The sequence below is a fragment of the Crocodylus siamensis genome, chromosome 8, assembly GCF_052110815.1.
Source record: "Crocodylus siamensis isolate JL-2025a chromosome 8, ASM5211081v1, whole genome shotgun sequence".
In the NCBI taxonomy this organism is placed as follows: domain Eukaryota; kingdom Metazoa; phylum Chordata; order Crocodylia; family Crocodylidae; genus Crocodylus; species Crocodylus siamensis.
Genome location: NC_143402.1, coordinates 58,210,681 through 58,229,060, shown reverse-complemented (window position 1 = coordinate 58,229,060; position 18,380 = coordinate 58,210,681). Strand labels below are relative to the sequence as shown.

The window sequence follows — 18,380 nt, the reverse complement described above, 5'->3', positions numbered from 1 at the left end:
AGGGCACAGCTGCCTCTCTGCACAGCTCCCCTCAGCCCCACCTCCTTGTGGGGGGGTCAGTGCCCCCTGTGCACATAGGGGGGGCAGGCCCCAGCTTCAGCTGAGTGTCAGCTGCTGTCCCTGAAATGAGCAGAGCCCTTTTCCTGGAGCAGGGCTGTGCCCACAGCGAGGTAGGGGGTCTTATACTTTGATCCAGGGCTCGAGGCACAGAGGGATAGAGAACAGACACCACAGTCAAGATCCAATGCTGGAGGCCCCAGCCCCAGCCCCTTTCTCCGCCCAGAAGCCCCCCTGCTCTCTGCACCCCCCCATGCTGTTCTGAACACCCAGCATCCACAAAGCTGACCCCAGTGCTGCCCCAATCCCTCTTCCATGCTGCCCCCTGGGGACAAGAGCTGTGCCACCGGGGTCAGAGGGAGACATGGGGCCAAGGACACTGGCAGCACCTAGGGGCCCCAAGTCCTAGGAAGGACACCTGGTGCTGGGTGAACACACTACACACACCAGGTTTCACACCTATACTACCCCGTGCAGCACCTAGTGCCACAATGAACACCTTCAGCCTTGCTATTAGAACAACACAGACGCAGCTGAGGCTCCAGGTCACTGGCGGGTGTTTAATAGCCAGGTTGTTTCCAAACACGACCGTGAGTCTCACCCACCACTTGCCTTTGCTCCAGGGATGCAGAACGCTGGAGACTGCCTGGAGTGGATTTAGGCACCGCCCATGACTGTAGCCAAACACAGTGATGATAGGAAGGTCCCCCCCTTCTTGGTGTCTGTGCTCTCAGCCATGTCGCATTCATCCTGAGCAGGACAGCAGCGGGGAGCAGCCGAGTGCCCCCCTTCTCAGGCTTTGCACTGGTGCATCTCCTGGATTTCTGACCTCCCAGGCAGGAAATGTCACCCCACGCATGAAGAATCACCCCCCTCCCCACCCCTGCCCCATCTCACACACAAGCCAAGAGCAACACGCTAAGAACCACGTGAAAGAAGCCTGTGTTCCACCACACGCCCCAGAGACCGCTCAGTCTGTGTTTATTTGCCACCGAACCAAAATGAAACCGAAAAGAGAACGAACCGTAGTCAGCTCGGACGAAGCAGCAGCAGCAGCAGCAGAGATCCATGCGCCATTCACCACAGGAAGAAAGGGACGAGGAGCCTCAGAGCCCCACACTGTTGAAAGGGGGGCTGAGGCCGGCGTGTAAAAAAAACCGATTGCGATAGGGAGTGGGGGGCGTTCAGAGCTCGCCTGAAGTCTTTATGACGTGGAAGAGGGTGACATTGTACAGGACCTGGTGGCCGTTGTTCCAGGTGTACAGCACCCGCTCCCGTGGGTTGTAGTCCAGCATGGAGATGTGGGAGTACTGGTTGTGGAAGGGGATGTCCGTGTACTCATAGCTGGAAGTGTTCGTGTAGTAGGCAAAATAGATCTTGGCACCAGCCAGGTGGGAGTTGGTGACATAGAGGGTGCCACAGATCATGAAGGCCTCGCCGGCACTGCGCTTGGGGTAGCCTGTGTCCCAGCTGCGCAGGACCTCTAGCGTGTGTGGGTCCACGCGGCTCACCACAATGTTGCCGGCATTCTGGTTGGTGGTGTAGACGGCCCAGAGCCCGTTCTCATCCACCATGAAGTCGATGTCAGAGAAGCCACCCCACGAGTAGGGGAAGGTGTTGTTGTAGCCGGCACCACTGAGGCTGCGCTGCACCAGGACGCTGCGGGAGCGGAAGTGGTACTTCACTGCCACGTTGCTCTGGTACTTGTTGTAGTACAGTGAGCCATTGAATACCACGTGGCCTGTCCCAGCCCAGGGATGTGGCAGCAGGTGTTGCACGAAGTTCTGCCCCGTCACGAAGTCGTTCAGCGTGCGGAACTCAAGCACGCGTCGCCCCTTGTAGTAGCCATCCATGTACCAGACCTGGGTGGGCGAGAGCCACACAGAGGTTAGAGGCATCTTGGGCAGGCAGGCAGAACCCCCTCACTGCCTGCCCCACTCAGGGACCTCCCTAGGCCCTGAGACAGCCCAGGGCAGAGACACCATGGAGACCTTGCAAGCCTCTGGGGAGGAGGGCTCTAGTTGTATGTGCGGGGAGCTGCACCCTGAGCAGGGCTTGGGGGCCAGCTGTGCCAACAGCATCCTCCACCTGCTGCAGGCAGCGATGACCCCTCCACATGCCATGCTGTTGCTTGGGGCTGCAGCATCCCAGCCCCACTCAAGAGCTGGAGTCAATGCACAGTGCATCCCTCGGGCTCCAGATTCAAAGCCAACAGCAGCCCCAGTGCTCAGTGTCAGCTAGTCCAACACACCGGCTTAATTGCTTCAAAGGAGAATGAAAAGGGAGTGAGTGCATGTTCCTCCCTCCACAGGCTTCAAGTTGCTGAGTCCCCCTGCAGCAGGCAAGCACATGCCCTGCAGCAAAGTCTGTGCGTGGGGCCCTGCCTGCTTTGTGGAGGAGCTTCTGAGTTCAGCCCTATGGGGGAGAGGGATGGGAGATGCACAGAGGACCCAGCCCCAGCCAGGGAAGACCATGCAGCTGCCTCCCTGTGGAGGCAAAAGCTGTGACTGCAGAGGAGAGGCATCAGCAGCCACTGCAGAGTCCAGGCAAACTCCTGACGCTGGCCGAAAAGCCAAGAGGCTTTTTCCCTGCTCAGTCAAATGCTCCAATCCTTGCCAGAGCCCAGCCTGGTCCCTCCAGAGGGCACAGGCTGAGATTCTCAGGCAGCCTCCAGATGCTGGCAGCAGGGAAAACCTGGAGGAGTCCCCTGGCACAGAGGGGGCCCAATTCCTGGTGCAAGGTGAAGGAGGGAGGGTCACTGGTTCAGGGTAACAGCCCCTCCTTCCCCTGCATTCAGGGCTCTAGCTCAGCCTGGTGATAAATGAAAGGCCGATGGCATCTGAGCCAACGGCTCCTGCCTTCCTCTCAAGGCTTTAAAAAATCCAATTTCTCCCAGTGCCAAGGGCGACGGCCCATCCATTAGTGCCTGCTGTTGCCCAGGCCATAAATAACGATGTGCCATTGGAAGTGACGCCTGGTGCCGCCATCCATCCCCTGCCCTTGCTAATCACCTGCGCTGCTCCTAGTTGTCCATGCAGGGCAAGCATTCCCCTGGGGTGCCAGGGTGATAAGGGGTCTGGGCCTAGGCCTGAGCCTGGATTGGGGTCCCCTATGCCAAGCGCTGCGCAGACACAGGGGAAGGGGCAGCCCCTGCCCCACAGGGCCCCAGATTGCCCACAAGGCTCCCCAGTCAACGCACCATGGACAGCTACACCCCAGCCCCACAGCTCATGGAGAAACACCCCGGACACCTTTTATTTCCATGCTCCCTGGCATGGCAGCCTGCAGCAAACCTCAGTTCCCCATCCCCTCTGAAAGAATGCTGTTTCTAACCCAGAGGCTTCTTAGTTGGCATATAAGTCATCCCAAAGCCAATGGAATTAGGCCGGCTGAAGACCTGGCCCCCAATCTGCTAGTGAGCACTCCCTTGTCAGGAAGTGCCCACCTGTGACCAGTCACTGGGGCCCTGTCAGCTGCACAGGGTTGGAGGGGTGGGAGTTGCTGAAAACGTCAAATGCAAAACCTAATGGAGAACATGAGAAGCTGTGGCTCTGGCCCCAGATTTCTCCCTCCAGACTCAGACCTATACATGGAGGGTGCTGCTGGCAGCCAGTGTGCTAGCATTTATCACATGTCCTTTGACCCCACTGCAGCAATCCCAGCCTCCCTCTGCCTCTGCCGAGCTTAAGACACAGGAGGCTGAACATTGGCAATGGATGTGCCAGCCCCTGATGGATGTTTCTCCATGTTGGATTAGACTTGTTTCTCTTTCTCTCTATCCACCATGTGCCCTACACACCAGTGTCAGGCTAATTTCTAATGAAAAGCCATGTTGTGACAGAGGGACCCAGCATGGGGGATTTTGCAGCTGGGGGATGTCCCAGCGAGAACCCCTCAGCAGCCTCCCAACCTGATAAGCCTCAGGTAGCAGCCTTGGGTAGCAGTCGCAGCTGCTTTCTATGGGGCAGGGAGGAGAAGGTGCCCCTGTCAGGAGATGCACGAGCAAGAGCCTGGTGCCAGTTCTGGGCTTTGCAAAATTTGGACTTTCTGGGGCTGCTTTGAGCTCTCACAACCCCAGGAATGAGCCCACTTTGTGGCCAGACCCCCAAATTGCCAGGGGAAGGGTGTGGCTGCAGCTTCAGTGGGTAACCCTAGAGGTGATGTGAAGACCAGGCGGCCCCCAGAGCCCCTCACAGCTTACACCTGCAGCACTCACCCTGCTATCAGCACTGGGAGCCATGGTGTCTGTCATCCAGGACCCAAAGCGTGACCCTGAGGCCCGAATAGTGATGGGGTTGCTGACACCCGTGAGCTTCCCACAGCCTGGGTAAGGAGAGAAGAGAGACCAGTTACAACAGAGGAGAGAGGCTGGTCATGGCAAGGATGCCTCCCTCAAGGCTATGATGGAAGCAGGACCCTGCAGAGCCCCCACAGCCAGGCAGAGGCTCCAGCCACTCCCAAGCACCCTCAAGGGGTAGTCATCAGCTCCCACCGCAGCAGGCCAGGAGCGAAGTGGGTGATGGGTATCTGGAAAAGCACACAAACAGGTGCTGACGGGCCCCCACCCTGCTCTCAGTAGGGTGGGGGCTGTTCCACACGGAGGCATGTGTGGCCAAAGCCAGGTTCACATGCATGTACCTGTGTTCCCACTGAGCGCTTGCTCCTTTTTCCAAATGTGATACTGGGAGGCCAGAGCTACAAGAGCCCCCAAACCAGGAGAGCTCCAAAGAGGGAGGGTGGTGGGGGGACACATTCATCCCTTTCCCCAGTGCCCCCTGGAGTTCAGACTGTTCTCAGCTGCTGGCCCAGCCCTGCCCAGCTTTGCCGGCTCTATGCTAAAGGACCAGGCACCGCCAAGATGGAGATCACTCATTCTGGGGCTAATTGAAGCTGGCACCAGGCAGCCGCCAGTTTCCTTTCCTTTCATGGCACAGCGCTGATTCCACCATCATTGTGCCTAGGAACAGAAGCGGCTGCACCAGGCCGGGAGCAGGGAGGTAGAGCTGCAGGGGGGCAGAGCATGGCAGCTTCCCCGGGCAGGCAACAGAACACCATCTGCAGTTTGGGGGACAGGGGGTGGAGCTCACAGAGCTCCCACACAGGAGATGGCTAAAGTAAGCTCAAAGGAGGGGGCACTGCAGTCACTGCCCATCAACCGACTCGCAATTTGTTGTAAGCAGGTGCCAGCCTGAGGTTGCCCAGACCTATTTTACCGGGTCACAAGTTGCCCTGGCTTGGTTCCTGCAGGGAGCACTGCAGCTGGGGACAGAATCCAGAAGTCCTGGCCCCCAGCCCCTCCCAAATACCTGGTGGCAGCAACAGTGAAATTAACACCACCACTGCAGGGACCTGAGTCACTGGGAAGACCCCTAGGCACATGAAATGGGCGCACACAGGGCTCAGGATGCACCAGAACATGCATGAGCCAGGCCTGGGGTACGGCAGGGGCTGGCAGACAGGGGCAGACTCAGGTAGGCAGAGTCACATGCACAGGGGAGGAAGAGGGCACATACCCAGCTTCTGCATACAGGCATGCAGCCGGGCCTCCAGCACCAGCACGCGCTGCTGCAGCTCCTCGTAGTCATAGGCACCCATCTCCTCCTGGATGGCCAGCAGGCTGCCTGACAGGTTCCGCACCTCCTCTTTCAGCTGCACAATGGTGCGTGTGTCTGCCTTGTACTGATCCAGCACCGGGATCAGTGGCAGCAGCTCCGTCATCTTGTCCTTCAGCTCCTGCCAGCACAGAGGGAAGAGGCACAGCATCACTGCCTGGCTCCAGCCTGTGTTCCCCTTCCCACCCTCAGGCATCTGGGAGGGTGTGCACACTGGTATCTACAAGCTAGTATTGCCCCCTCCCTTCCGTTGGCTGCCTCTGTTCAGGCAGCATCCAAGCCTGGAAGCTCTACACAGCCACAGCTCAGTCCGCAGCTGGGACCCATGCCCAACCCCACCAAGCAGCCTGCTGCACAGACACCACATGAAGCAGCCCCTGTCCCAGTCCAGCTGGATCCTGGCTGCCTGTTATCCCCATGCCCTTTACTGCACCTCTTGCCACAGCCTCAGCTTCAAAGGCTGGAGCTCCATCCCAGGGAGGGCTTGTGGCATGGAAGGCCTCCCACCAGGCTCTTCAAAGCTGGCTGGTAATTGCTGCTGCACCTTTTATGATGGCTGCCTCAGGGGAGTGAGAACTCAGGCCTTGCAGAGGGCAGGGATGCCAGGAGCCTGTGGGGCCAGGCTGGGCTGGGGGCAGGCGCCAGCTCTCGGCAGTGCTCACATGGAGCAATTGCCATGACCCTGAGCACCTATCCTGCTCCTGCTCCTCCTCCCTGGTTCACCCAGCACAGAAGGCAGTTACAGCCATGGAGCCAGAGCCATCCCCAGCATGACTCCCAGCCCCCTCCCTCACCTGCTCTCTCTCTCTGCAATTTCCCAGCAGGCATCCTTGGGCCATAACTCCTGCGCTCGATGGGATTGCATTCCCATCTCTGGGGCGAGGCACCTGCCGCTGTGATTAAACCAGCCACGGCGTTCGCTACAGCTCGGACATTTAATCAATGCCTCGTCTCTGCAGCTGTCAGCGACATGGCCCTGCTCCCACTCTGGCTCCCCCTGCCCCCACCCCACTCCCTTTGGCCTTGTTTCAGCACTCCAGACAGGCAGCTCTGGAGAGCTTCATCCATCAGAGAATGTGGGTTTGGGGGCAAACTGGACTCCACGCTCAGGGCTAGGGGAGAAAGGGGGGGGGGTCTGAAGGGTCCCGCACAAGGGGTGTCAATCACCACAGTTAGCAGCTGTCACCTGTCAGGCAGCACCTGGGTGGGTCACAGCCCTTTGCTGCTGGCCACAGGATCCCCAAGCCAGGCCAAGGGTCTGGAAGGGTGTGAAGAGCAGGGCCAGGATCCCTGGCTGCCTTTTCACTGCGCCCTCTCAGCCCTTGGTCCAGGTGGGCAGTGCTGTGCCAGCTTAGCAGCTTTTGCATCCCTGGTGCCCTAGTGGGGTCAGAGCTGGCACAGCCCCGGTCTCATGGAGAGGCAGAGGGAATGAGGGGGACCAGACTGGGGCCAGTGACTTTCACCCTGGGCTGGGGCTTTGCACCATGAAAGCAACAAGTCTCTGAAAAGCCGTTGAGACTGGGACAGCTTTGAGGCAGGGACTGCTACTCTGCTCTGTGTCTGTGCTGTGCCCAGCACAGGGCAACACTGGTCCCTGCTGCTGACCAGGATGTTCACAGCTGCTGGGGACTCTGGGCCCTTGCCAGACACCAGGGCTGTACCGCAGCTGCTCCTGGCACCCCAGAGTTTACACCAAGCCCTGCTGGCCCGAGGGCAGTGGTGCCGAGCATCCAGGTACTGGCCACTGTGAGCCCCTGGGCACCAGGGAGGGGGCAGCTTGGGGCAAGCTCCCAGAGCTACCTGGAAGCTCTTTGCATTGAGGCTCTTCTGGCTCTCAGTGGCCACCTTCAGCCGGGAGTCCAGCCCCTTCATGAGCGACTCTGTGTTGCGCACGTACTGCAGGTCACGGTAGGTCCGCAGGTCCAGCACCTCCATGGACTGGGAGATGTTCTGCACCTGGGGTAAAGGCAGAGCCCAGAAGTGAGAGTAGAGTCCAGCACCACCCCACTCTCCCTGAAGGCTGGTGCCAACTTGGCCCCCACTCTGCTCCCATCTCCCAGCCCCAGCCCTATTGTTCCTAGCACAGCTTGTCCCCACCCAGGGCCACACAAGCCCAAGCTCAGCAGCACTCGGCATACAGGACCAGCCTGGCAGCAACCCGCTGCACGGACTCTGCCTGGCAAAGGGAGCAGGGGGAGGTGGGGGGAGGCCAAGCCGCCCACGCCCCAGTGCTATTAGCAGGCCTTGGAATATGACAGAGCTCTGATTTAATGAGCTAGCTCCAGAGCTGCCTCATTAGTGCCTTGCTCCCCACCTCTGCCTCCCCAGGAAGGTCACCGGCAGCTTCTCCATCCAGATCTCCCTGAATCCAACTCCATGAGTCCTGCTTCTGTCCCCACTGCTCCCACTTTAATAAATGTCCTTAAGGAAAGAAGGATGGAGCAGAGCAGATGCCAGGCTGGAAGCCCCTTCTTGGTCTGGGAAAGCAGTGACTATGTCTCATGGCTGCATCTGCTGCCCTCCCTGGCTTCATGGAGCTCTGTGATCGGGCAACAACAGAGAAAGGAGTGGGACCATGCACAGCTGCTGACACCTAGATGCTCTGGGCACCGTGGCTGTCCCTCCTGGCTGGCTGGAGGCTGGGGAGGCTTGGCTAATCGAGGTTTACCTGGTGGTGAGTTGGGCCCAGCCCGGCCCGGCCACTGCAGAGGCCAAGCGGAGGATGGTAGCAGGCAGCTGGGTCTGGGGCAGACCTGTCCCTACCCCCTGCTCTCCTGGCACTCGCTTGCTATTTCCCTGCCTGCTTTCTCCACCCTGCTGCTCCCTGAGGCAGGGGCTGCCTCTTGCACACACCTGGGCAGTGTTCAATACAACAAGGCCATTCCCTTCTGGACATGTATGTCACATGGCATATGCATGTCCTTACAGGAGAGGGAGGACATTAGGGCACCAGAGGCTTCCCTGACCTCTGAGAACTAGCTCTCTCTGACTCTGCTCACACAGCAGCAGGGTAGAGGTATGTTTGGGGGAGTGGGCTGATTTGGGCAGCAAGGAAAGCCCCGAATCTGAGCCCTATCCATGCCCTGCTACACAGCCTTTGACAGGGTGCTTTGCAAACACTGGCAATAAAAATGCAGTTGTTTCTCTCAGGCAGCAATTCCAGAGCAGGGGAAAGGCAACAGTGGTTCCCCCTACCAGCAGTGGAGAGGCAGCAGCAGCTCCATCTGCCCCATGGCTGGTTCTGCTGCCGCCCTGCGCCCCCTCCTCCACTCCGCTGTGCTCCCTGGCTGCCTGTACCTCTACACCACCATTTGTCCTCCTGCAGCAGCAGACAAGCCACCTCCTCTGCTGCCTATATGAGAATGACTGAGCGGTTCAGTAGGACTGAGCCCAGCTGGGGCTGGAGGGCTGTTGCTAGAGGTGAACCTGGCTCCTGGTGGAGTGAGGACAGCTGTAACCACCACTGCCCAGAGCAGCCAAAGGCCAAGGGAAATCACCGCACTGAGTGCCACAGCAGTTCCAGTTCCCACAGCACCAGGGTCTGCAGCTACCCACATCAGTCACCACCTGGCCAGACCTGGAGCTCCCTGCCAGCTGCCCTCATGGACTTGTGCTTGGTGGTCCTGCCTGTCCTCACCTCCCACACACTGGATTTGCAGGGTCGCAGCCAGTGAGAGGGGACATCCCTGCTCAGATAGTTTGATGAGACTAATAACTACACAGGTGGATTCACAGTGCCTGGCCCCTTAGATGCTCCATTAAGTACTAAAAAGACCCTACCTGCATGTCACTGGGAAGGGGAGAGAGGGGGACTCCCTCCTGGCCTCTTCCAGGCAGCCAAGGAGGCAGTTCTGACAGCAAGGAGCCACCTGGGGGGGGCCAGGCTGAGCCAGCGGGTTTTCAGGGCCAGGGATGCCACAGCTACTGCTGCTGGTCCAGAGTGGAGGCCAAGCCCTGGACACACATGCGGGGCCAGGGCTCTTACCTTCTCCATGAGCTGCCGGAGCTGGCGGCTGCGCAGGTCTCGGGAGCAGGTGCCCTGCACTGGGATGACAGCCGTGCACAGGCATTTGCCATCGGGGGCCTGTGCTGAGGTGTAAACCTGCCAGCCCTCATCAGGGCTCTGGAACAGTGTCTGTGGGGACAGGGGGGGAGCGGGGGGGAGGCAAGAGAAACATGGTTAGGGGCAGGGACAGCACACCAGGGCCTGGCTCTGGCTCCAGCAGCCCTTGGGAAGAGCTGCAGCACTGCAGGTGCATCAGGGAATCCAGGTATCACCTTGCCGCCCCTGCAGGCAGCCCTGCCAGTGCCCACAGTTGGAACCCGAGAGACACATGCCATGTGTCCTGACTGGCACCCTCCCACCCACCTGCCAGGTACCCACAGGGCAGCAGCAAGCGCAAGAGCTGGAGAAATATTTAGTGGCTGGTGGGCAAACAGCAGAGCCTCGCTGCAGAAGGGAGAGCAGGGAGAAGGGCACTGGTTGCCTCTGCAAAACCCAGCCCCACTCCGTGATTGGCACAGGCAAGATTTCTGCCCCCCTGCCTGTCTCTGCCAGCCAGGCCTGAGGCAAACACTGCGCCCACAGGCCCAGTTCTAGGATAGTGGTGGCAAGAGGAAGTTCCCCACATAGGCAATACCAGCAGTAGAGCTTTTATCCCTTTGGTGCCCAGGTACCTTGGGAGCCAGGATGGAGTTAAACTCCACCCGCTATGATCCGCACCTGGCTGCAGTTTATCACCAGCACTGGGTAGCTCAGGAGGCCCCAGGGTACTAGGGCATGGGGGCGTTGCCTACTCACTCCACCTGGTGAAGTCAGCTGCTCAGCTGCTTCCAGCCCCACCCACCCAGCACCCAGGAGCTCTTACACAGAAGCACCTACATTTGCCCACAGGGGCCCTGATCGGGGGGGAGGGGGGGAAATGGCGGAGAGAAAGGCAGGCCTCGAGACAGGGACAGGCCTGGGTGGGAAAGGGTGAGGAGGTGATGACTAGCTCTGAGGAAGCCAGGCTGCAGCCACAGGCAGCTCTTGGGGAACCCCAGGTGCTGCCCTGCTTTCAACCTCACCACCACAGCCCACTGTGTCCCCCGCCCCCAAGAGGGCTTCCCCACCAGGCATCACCTTGAGTTCCCCAAGTGTCATTTATGGCCGCCACCTTGCCTGGCAGAAACTGCATTGACCCAGCACCCTCCTCCCAGGGCTTCCAGCTTCTAGCCTCCTCCTGAGCTCTGCAGATGCTGCCCTCAACTCCCTTCTCCCCTGTGCCTGTTGTAGCCCTTCTGCCACCTTCTCGGGATGTGCTGGGGACCAGGCCACCTGCTCCCAGGGGCTGTGCCTGCTTATGCAGCACCTGAAGCAGCAGGGCCATGCTCTAAGAGCATGAATGAGGCCTCACAGGGCTGGAAGCCACAGAGTTCCTACTGTATTTCTCTCACCCCATGGGAAGAGCCATGTGCCTCACTTGGGAAAGGCAAATGAAGGGGGGAAAGACCCATCTTTGCAGCAAGTTTCTGAGCAGCAGCAGCAGGAAGCAGAGCCCAGCTCATCATCCTCTCCCTGGAGACCTCCCAGCAGACTCTACCTTGGCTTTTGCCCTGTCCAAGCTTAAGGGGCAGATCCTGCTTGTACCATATTTCCTTGTATGCAAGTCTCACCCCCCCACCTTTCCCAGAAGCTGTGTCTAGGGGGAAGCGCATGTTGCTTGTGACAAAATACAGCGTGTATGGCTGGGGAGATGCCTTTCTGGCTCCTGAACACAGAGTGAGCTGCTGATCCTCTGCAAGAGCCGGCGCAAGGCCAAGGAAGAGGCAGAAAGCAGGTGGAGATTAAGCCCAGAGAGCAAAAGGGGCCTCACTGTGCCCCCCCTCCCCTTCTATTTATAGCTGCTTTCCCTGGGGCTTCCCATTGCATCTGGCTGCTTCCTCAGCCATGGCTCCTGCCAACAGATGGGGACAGGCCTGGCCCCTGGACCACAGCCGGCTGGGATTGCCTCCCCCTTCCCAGCAGAGAGGGTCTCCCACGGATGGTCTCCCACAGATGCTGCTACTCCTGCTTGGTGCCCTCATTCCCCGCTCCCCCTGGCAGGACTGGGCTCCACCAGAGACTGGGGAGAGCTCTCCCATCCTGCCCAGCCCTTGCGGGGGGTTTTGCAGTGCCTGATGCCATGCAGAGACGGCAAGTGTCTGAGCTGGGGGCTGCTGCATGGGCAGCCCACTTCATGCCCCGGCTGAGAGGTTATACCAGCCCCATGATAACTGAGCTGGGACATCCTAAGGAAGGCTGCCACCCACTCACACAAGCAGCCAGGGATCCTCCTGGCCCATGGGCCCTGTCATGTACTCACTCAGGGAAGCAGCATCCCCAGGGCCTGCACATGCGTAGGCAGTGGGAGAACACAGTATGGCCTACGCTGGCTGCTGGTGTGGCTGCAGGGTGGCACAAGGGTGGATGCAGGACCCAGGCATCTTGGTTCCCTGCTCTATGCACCAGAACCCATCCCCTGCCAGAGCCAGGGCAGGACCCAGCCTCCCGGCTTCACCCATGGGGCTGTGAATGGCCTGGGCTCACAGCAGAGGCAAGGCCCTGCCCGAGGTGAAGCAGGGCTTGGGGAGGTCACAGCACTGAGCTGGGCAGTGCCAAGCTGGACAGGGAATCCTGGTCCCTGGCTCTGACCAGGGACTTCCCTAGGTGCTGGACTCAGCCCCAGCCCTGCCCCTGCGCCCCATGCTGGTCCTGCTGCCCCTGGGCATCCCTCAGGCTGCAAGTCCTGCTGGAGGGGCAATAGCCCCACAATGATGCAGTGAAATGCCCCATGTTGGAGGTTCTGCTGGGGTCTGAGAAGGGTTTTGGGGGCACAGGTCAAAGTGCCCATTGAGCTTATGGCTGGGGTGAAGTGGGATACGCACCCCAGGGCCAGGTGGGGAGAGGCTGTGAGTAGGAGCAATCAGGCCACCGGAGCTACCAGACTGCAGTCCAGCAGGAAGAGCCCCAGCCTAGGGGGAGAATTGAGCCCGGCAGCTAGGGCAAGGTGTGAGCCCAGATGCTCGAGTTCTTCCCCTTGCTGGAGCCTCCGTGCTCAGGCAGGGCTCAGGCACATGGGGACCCCCTTGGCCAGGTCAGCTCAACCCCTACCTCCTTCCTGCCTAATCCGAGAGCTGGGGAATCCCCCCAACAGGAGCTCGCATCCCCCATGGACACTGTCTTGGGCCCAGCACCTCAGACTAAACCGCCAGCAGCCCCGGGAGCCGGAACCCAGGAGTCCGGGCTCCCCCCATGCAGTGCACTGGCCCCAGGCTCAGCCCCTAGAGACCAGGTGGCAGCGAGCTTGGTAGGAAGACCCCGGGCAGGCACCTGCTGGCCACAGGGCGAGGGGCCAGCAAGCAGGCACCGGGCGCCCGCCACCCACACTGCCCAAGCCAACACGAGCAGGAGCGGGGGGGGGGGGTCTGTGCCCCTCCTGGCGGTGGTGGTGCTCCCGGTGCCCCCTCCCCGCCCGGCTGGGGGCAGGACGCCGGGATTCCCTCCCTGCTCTGCCCGCCACTGAGAACCAGGCGTCCTGGGGGGGCCGCATTGTGCCCCCGCCCAGAGCTGGCCCTGCCGGGAGCGCCAGGCTGCGGGCGGGGCGGGCTCTGCCCGGGCTGCGGCATCCCCGGCTGGGCCGCCCCCCCCGGCGCGGGACTCACGATCCGCTCGGAGGTGCCGGCGCGGGAGACCGCGGTGCCGTTGAGCCCCACGAGCGCGGGCAGCGTCTGCGACATCCAGTTGGTGACCATGGCCATGGTGCTGAGCACGGCGCCGATCTTCAGCAGCGGCACCGACATGGCGCCCCCGCCGCATCCCCCGCCCGCCCCGGCCCGGCCCGGCCCGGCCCCGCCGCAGGAGCCGAGCGAGAGGAGCCGCCGCTCCGCGCCCGCCCTTATAAGCGCCGGCTCCGCCGTGACGTCGCTCCCGGCCGGGGGCCAGGCCCGGCGCCGCGGGGAGGGGCGGCGGGGGCGGGGGCGGAGCCGGCGGACGCGGCCCCGGGAGCCCCGCAGCGGCAGCGCCCCTCACTCCCGACCCGCAGCCCCCAGCCCCCAGCCCCCCCGACCGAGCGGCGCCCCCCTCACTCCCGACCCGCAGCCCCCCGCCCCCCCGACCGAGCGGCGCCCCTCACTCCCGACCCGCAGCCCCCCGCCCCCCCGACCGAGCGGCGCCCCTCACTCCCGACCCGCAGCCCCCCGCCCCCCCGACCGAGCGGCGCCCCTCACTCCCGACCCGCAGCCCCCAGCCCCCCCGACCGAGCGGCGCCCCTCACTCCCGACCCGCAGCCCCCCGCCCCCCCGACCGAGCGGCGCCCCTCACTCCCGACCCGCAGCCCCCCGCCCCCCCGACCGAGCGGCGCCCCTCACTCCCGACAGCCCCAGAAGGCGGCACGGGCCGTGCCCGGCGAGCCCCCGGGACACCGGCCAGGGGTGGGATGGGGTGGGGATAAAGCCCCGAGATCACACCTCTCCCCGGCCGCTGGGGGCGGGGGCGGCGCTCCCTGGTGGCCGCGTGGGGCAGCCCCTTCGGCCGCCCGGGAGCGCCCGGGAGTCGGGGCGGCGCGGGGCCAGCACCCTGGAGAGCTCCGGCCGCGGCGCGCGGGGCCCCCGCCGGCCCGACCCCGCAGGGCCCCGCAGCCGGCGCAGGGCCCCGCCCCCCCAGACCGAGCCCGGACGCCCCAGGGCAGCGCCTCCCCCCAGCGGCGCCCCAACACGCGGGGCGCGGAGCTGCGGTCCTGCAGCGCCACCTTGTGGGCACGAGTGGGCACTGCAGGCCCCACGCGCGGATTCTGCCACCCGGGGAGAGGCAGAGCCCCGGGGCAGGGGCCGAGGACTCGCGGAGCCCGGCCTGCCCCGGGCGCGAACTAGCGCCTCACGAGTCTAGACCTTCCCCCACACCCCACTAGCGGCGGAACCCAGCGCCCTGGCCAGGGACGGCATGTACCACGTATGATGCATATACACGGGCTGTGCGCACAGCGCCTGGCCAGGAAGGCGTGTGCCATGTATGACATGGGCACAAACGGGCACAATCTACAAGCAGCACAGGCCATGAGCACAGTGTTCAGCTGGAAAGGCATGTGCTACATATGCGCATACACACAGGATATAAGCACAGTGTCCTGGCAAAGGAAGGCATGTGTCACGTATGGCGCATGTGCACAGGCCATGAGCATGGCACCCGGGCAGGAAGGGTATGTGCCACATATGTTGCATGCACACATGGGCACAATCTGCAAGCAGCACAGGCCGCAGGTACACAGACTGGACACACATGCCCAGGCAGAATTTGCAGGCAGCACAGGTATGTCACACAGAACTGGGAGGCACATGGCTGTGTGCACATGACAAGGTGACAGCTGGAGACTGGACCCTCCCATGTCCAGCCCAGAGCTCCCAGCAAGGCCCATTCCCACAGCCCCCCCGCCCTGCCCGCCTTCCACATCCCTGCCACTCTTTATTCCAGCCAGATTCCCAGTGTAATCACTGCATACAAATTGCTCTTAATTTGGGCTCCTTTTCTGGCACTTGGTTGGTGCTAGGGAATGAGACTCCATCATAACCAGAGCCAGAAAAGTGGCAGTGGCTCCCTGAGAGCGCCAGGAGGCCTGGCGGTGTGGGAAGGGCCTGGTCAGGCATGCACACGCAGGCAAATATGCATTTGCTGCATACATGCATGCACACATGTGACCTGGGGCAGCAGAAATGTCCCCATGGCAGCACACAACACTCTGTGCCCTGTCCTGCCCTAAGCCCAGGGCTGCTTCTGCAGGCCTTGGGGCCCCTGCTCTGAAGTAGCTTCAGCTGCCTGGCTGGAGGCCTGATACCAGGGCAGATGGGCCCCTGGGCTGATACTGCAGCTACCCTGGGGCCTCCGAGTTCTCTGCACCCAGGCCTGTCTCCTGGGAGCTGCACAGTGACTCCAGACCATGCTAGCCTCACCCCTGTTCCAGGTTCCAGGGCTCCAAGTCAGAGCAGGGAGCTGGCCCCAGACCAGGCCCTTCATCTTTGCTGAGAACAGCAGCTCCACAGGGTCGCAGCACAGGTGGGCAACACATTTGTGCAGACCATAGATCACCTTATCCTACCCCCAAGACTCATCAGGCTGACAGAAGCAGAGGAACAGAGCATCGTGAGAAATCATGAGAGAGCAGGTGTATGCATGCTCACATGGCACACACATGCCAGTGCATGCAACCACCATGCACACCAAGCACATTCACCCAGGCAGACACAGCACCACACAAGCTTGTGTGCACAGCCCTGAGAGCCAGGCCTGGCCCTAGAGAGGGAAGGAGAAGGGCCTGGGCCAAAGTCCAGGAGACATCCTGCGTGACCCTGGGGCATCCTGCATGCCACGCAGACCATCTTGCACAGCCAAGAGAGCTGAAACTAGTGCTCCTTGCCCTGATACACACGTGTTGCAGGCTGCACCTACTTAGCCAGCCCTCCTTCCAGCCAGGGACTCGGGTGCCATCACCTTTCCCTGCCATGGACCCAATGGGAGTTGGAAGGGGAGCAGGCTGCCCCTGGGGCCCTGAACTTGCTCCAGCCCAGCTGGCCCCAGAGCCTGGGAGCTTTGCATGGTGACAGGACCCAGGTCCAGCCTCAGAATGCTGCCCCTGGTGCCAGGGATACAGCAGACTCCTAACCATCCAGCCCCAGGGCCACAACTAGCCCTGCACTGCCCCATGTCCGGTCATTGTAAAACACCAGGGCAGCACACTGGCCCATCACACCCAGCCTGTACACGCCTTGTACCTGTACACTCCTTGCACCCACACACCAGCCACTGTTGCCTTCCAGGAGCCCCCGCTTCCTGGAGCGCCTCATACATATTCATCAGGCAGAGCTGCCTCATAGGAAGCTGCTCTGCTAATTGTGAGTAATGCTGGGCTAGGATGAAGCCTTCAGTAGAGCTTGGTGCTGGACAAAGCCCTGCTGCCACCTCCATCACCTACTGCTCCCCCTGCACCTCCTGCTGCACCCCAACATGGCCCCCAGCCCAGGGATCCCAAGGAGCCGCCAGGGCCCCTTGCACTCTCCCTCCCACACAGGAGCCTGCTCCCAAGGGGCTGCACTGTGGAGACCCTGGGTAGCCAGGGAAAGGCAAAGGCTGGTGCCTGGAGAGCTGGTTGCAGGGCACTGCTGGGCTCTGAACCATGACCCCATCACAGTTCTCACCCCACTGGGCTGGCCCAGCCACACCAGACCTGAGCAGCATGGCAGCCAGAAGGGCCCACGGCTGCCCAGAGCCACAGCAGAACACAGCAGGACCTTGCCCCTTCCCCCTTGCCCTGGCACCCATTGCTGCATGAGGCCAGGCTGGGAGATGTGGGCCCCACAGCAAGCTCTGAGTGTGACCAGGACAGCAGGCAGCAGATGGGGCTCAGGAGGGCCCTGGCAGGACCTGCAGCACTGAGGGGCACCAAGGAGCACAGCCAGGCCCCCCATCACACTGAGAGTACAAAGCATGGCCCAGCCTGTGTCCTGAGATGCCCCAGTGGCTCTGTGCTCCTCTGCCCCAGCAACAAGCAGCATCCACTTGTCCCCCAGCCCAGCAATGGGGCAGGGGCAGCTCAACCTCAGCTGCAGAATCTGGGGGTTGCCAGACAGAAGCCCAGGGGCCAGGCCCTGCGGGGCAGCAGCACCGACTGCCCCAGGCCAGCTGGGACCTCTCCCCTGTAGAAGTGCCCAGGCCTCATGGGCAGGACCGGTCAGGCGGGCGGCCTGCACCCTCAGTGCCCCGGGAGGGCGAGGGCAGGACCCCAGCCGCCCTTGCTCTAACCACTCTGGACCACAGCTACCCCGAGCGGGGGACGAAACCCAGGTGTCCTGGCTCCCCAGCCCTGGGGCCAAGCAGCCTCCCCACCGCTCTCGACAGCCGGCGCAGCCCCTGTCCCCCGCTCCCCAGCCAGAGCCCAGCGCCAGGGACCCGCCCGGGCGCAGGCGCTGCCCCTCGCTGGGCCCAGCCGACCCGGGCCCTGCGCAGCCCGGAGCGGGCACGTGGGCAGGAGCCACCCCCGTGGCCTGGGGCCCCGCTCACCTGGGCGGCTCGGGACGCGGCCGCGAGCAGCAGGAAGAGGCCGGGCAGGAGGCGCATCCTGCGGCGCGGAGCCCGGCCCCGCCCGGCCCGGGCTGCTTTGCCGCCGCGGCCCCAGCGCCCCGCGGTCCGGCCCGGCCCGGCCCGGCCCCAGGCGGCGGCTCCCCGCGGCGGCGGCTCCGGGCTCGCGGCGCCCGGGACCCGCTCTGCGCCCACGGCCCGGGCAGGGCTGGGCTGGGCTGGGCTGGGCCGCCCGGGCCGGGCCGGGCGCAGCGAGCGTGCGCGGGGGCGGCCCGGCCCACAGCCCCGCCCCCGGACGCCGGGGTCCCCGGGGGGCGCCCTGGACCTGCGTTTCCCGCCTCCCCCGCGGAGATCTCTGGATCCCAGTGGGGGACTCCCCTGCGGCCGGACGTGCCCGGTGGGGTCCGAGCCGCTGCCGCCTGGGACCCCGACCCCGATCCTCCTGTGCCCGGGGCTGCCTGGGGCATCTGCCCCCCCGCCGAAGTTCCACGTGCCGGGCGGGGGCGCTCCCGGAGCGCAGGCAATTAGCGGTAATTGCAGCCGCGCCCCCGCCCCCGCCCGGCACCTGCCAGTCAAGCGCCACCGGGGGGCAAGCGGGATGGGGGGGCATGTCGGGCCCGCCGTGC

At 62.8% G+C, this 18,380-nt stretch overlaps 1 protein-coding gene across 2 annotated transcripts; it reads right to left on the bottom strand.

The window, feature by feature from the left end:
- Window positions 1-1,002: 1,002 nt before the first annotated feature.
- OLFM2 (olfactomedin 2) lies at window positions 1,003-18,012 on the bottom strand. 2 transcript variants are annotated; one of them, XM_090059193.1, is made up of 6 exons: window positions 17,737-18,012; window positions 9,655-9,804; window positions 7,470-7,625; window positions 5,571-5,790; window positions 4,274-4,380; window positions 1,003-1,919 (listed from the first exon to the last, which is right to left on the bottom strand). In XM_090059193.1, the coding sequence occupies exons 1-6, from the start codon at window positions 17,791-17,793 to the stop codon at window positions 1,242-1,244; spliced, it is 1,368 nt and encodes a 455-aa protein (XP_089915319.1). In that variant the 5' UTR covers window positions 17,794-18,012; the 3' UTR covers window positions 1,003-1,241. The 2 variants fall into 2 exon arrangements, with proteins under 2 accessions (XP_089915319.1, XP_089915321.1); XM_090059195.1 differs by lacking the exon at window positions 17,737-18,012 and adding an exon at window positions 13,353-13,698.
- Window positions 18,013-18,380: the final 368 nt, after the last annotated feature.

What these genes read in the sequence shown, in the direction of transcription:
- OLFM2 (XM_090059195.1), bottom strand. Translation starts at nt 13,490, where the DNA reads ATGTCGGTGCCGCTGCTGAAGATCGGCGCCGTGCTCAGCACCATGGCC. An exon ending in TCAATGCAAAGAGCTTCCAG is followed by an intron (nt 5,791 to 7,469) that starts GTAGCTCTGGGA and finishes CTGTGCTGGCAG; the next exon opens with GAGCTGAAGGACAAGATGAC. An exon ending in CTCCCAGTGCTGATAGCAGG is followed by an intron (nt 1,920 to 4,273) that starts GTGAGTGCTGCA and finishes TCGCCCACCCAG; the next exon opens with GTCTGGTACATGGATGGCTA.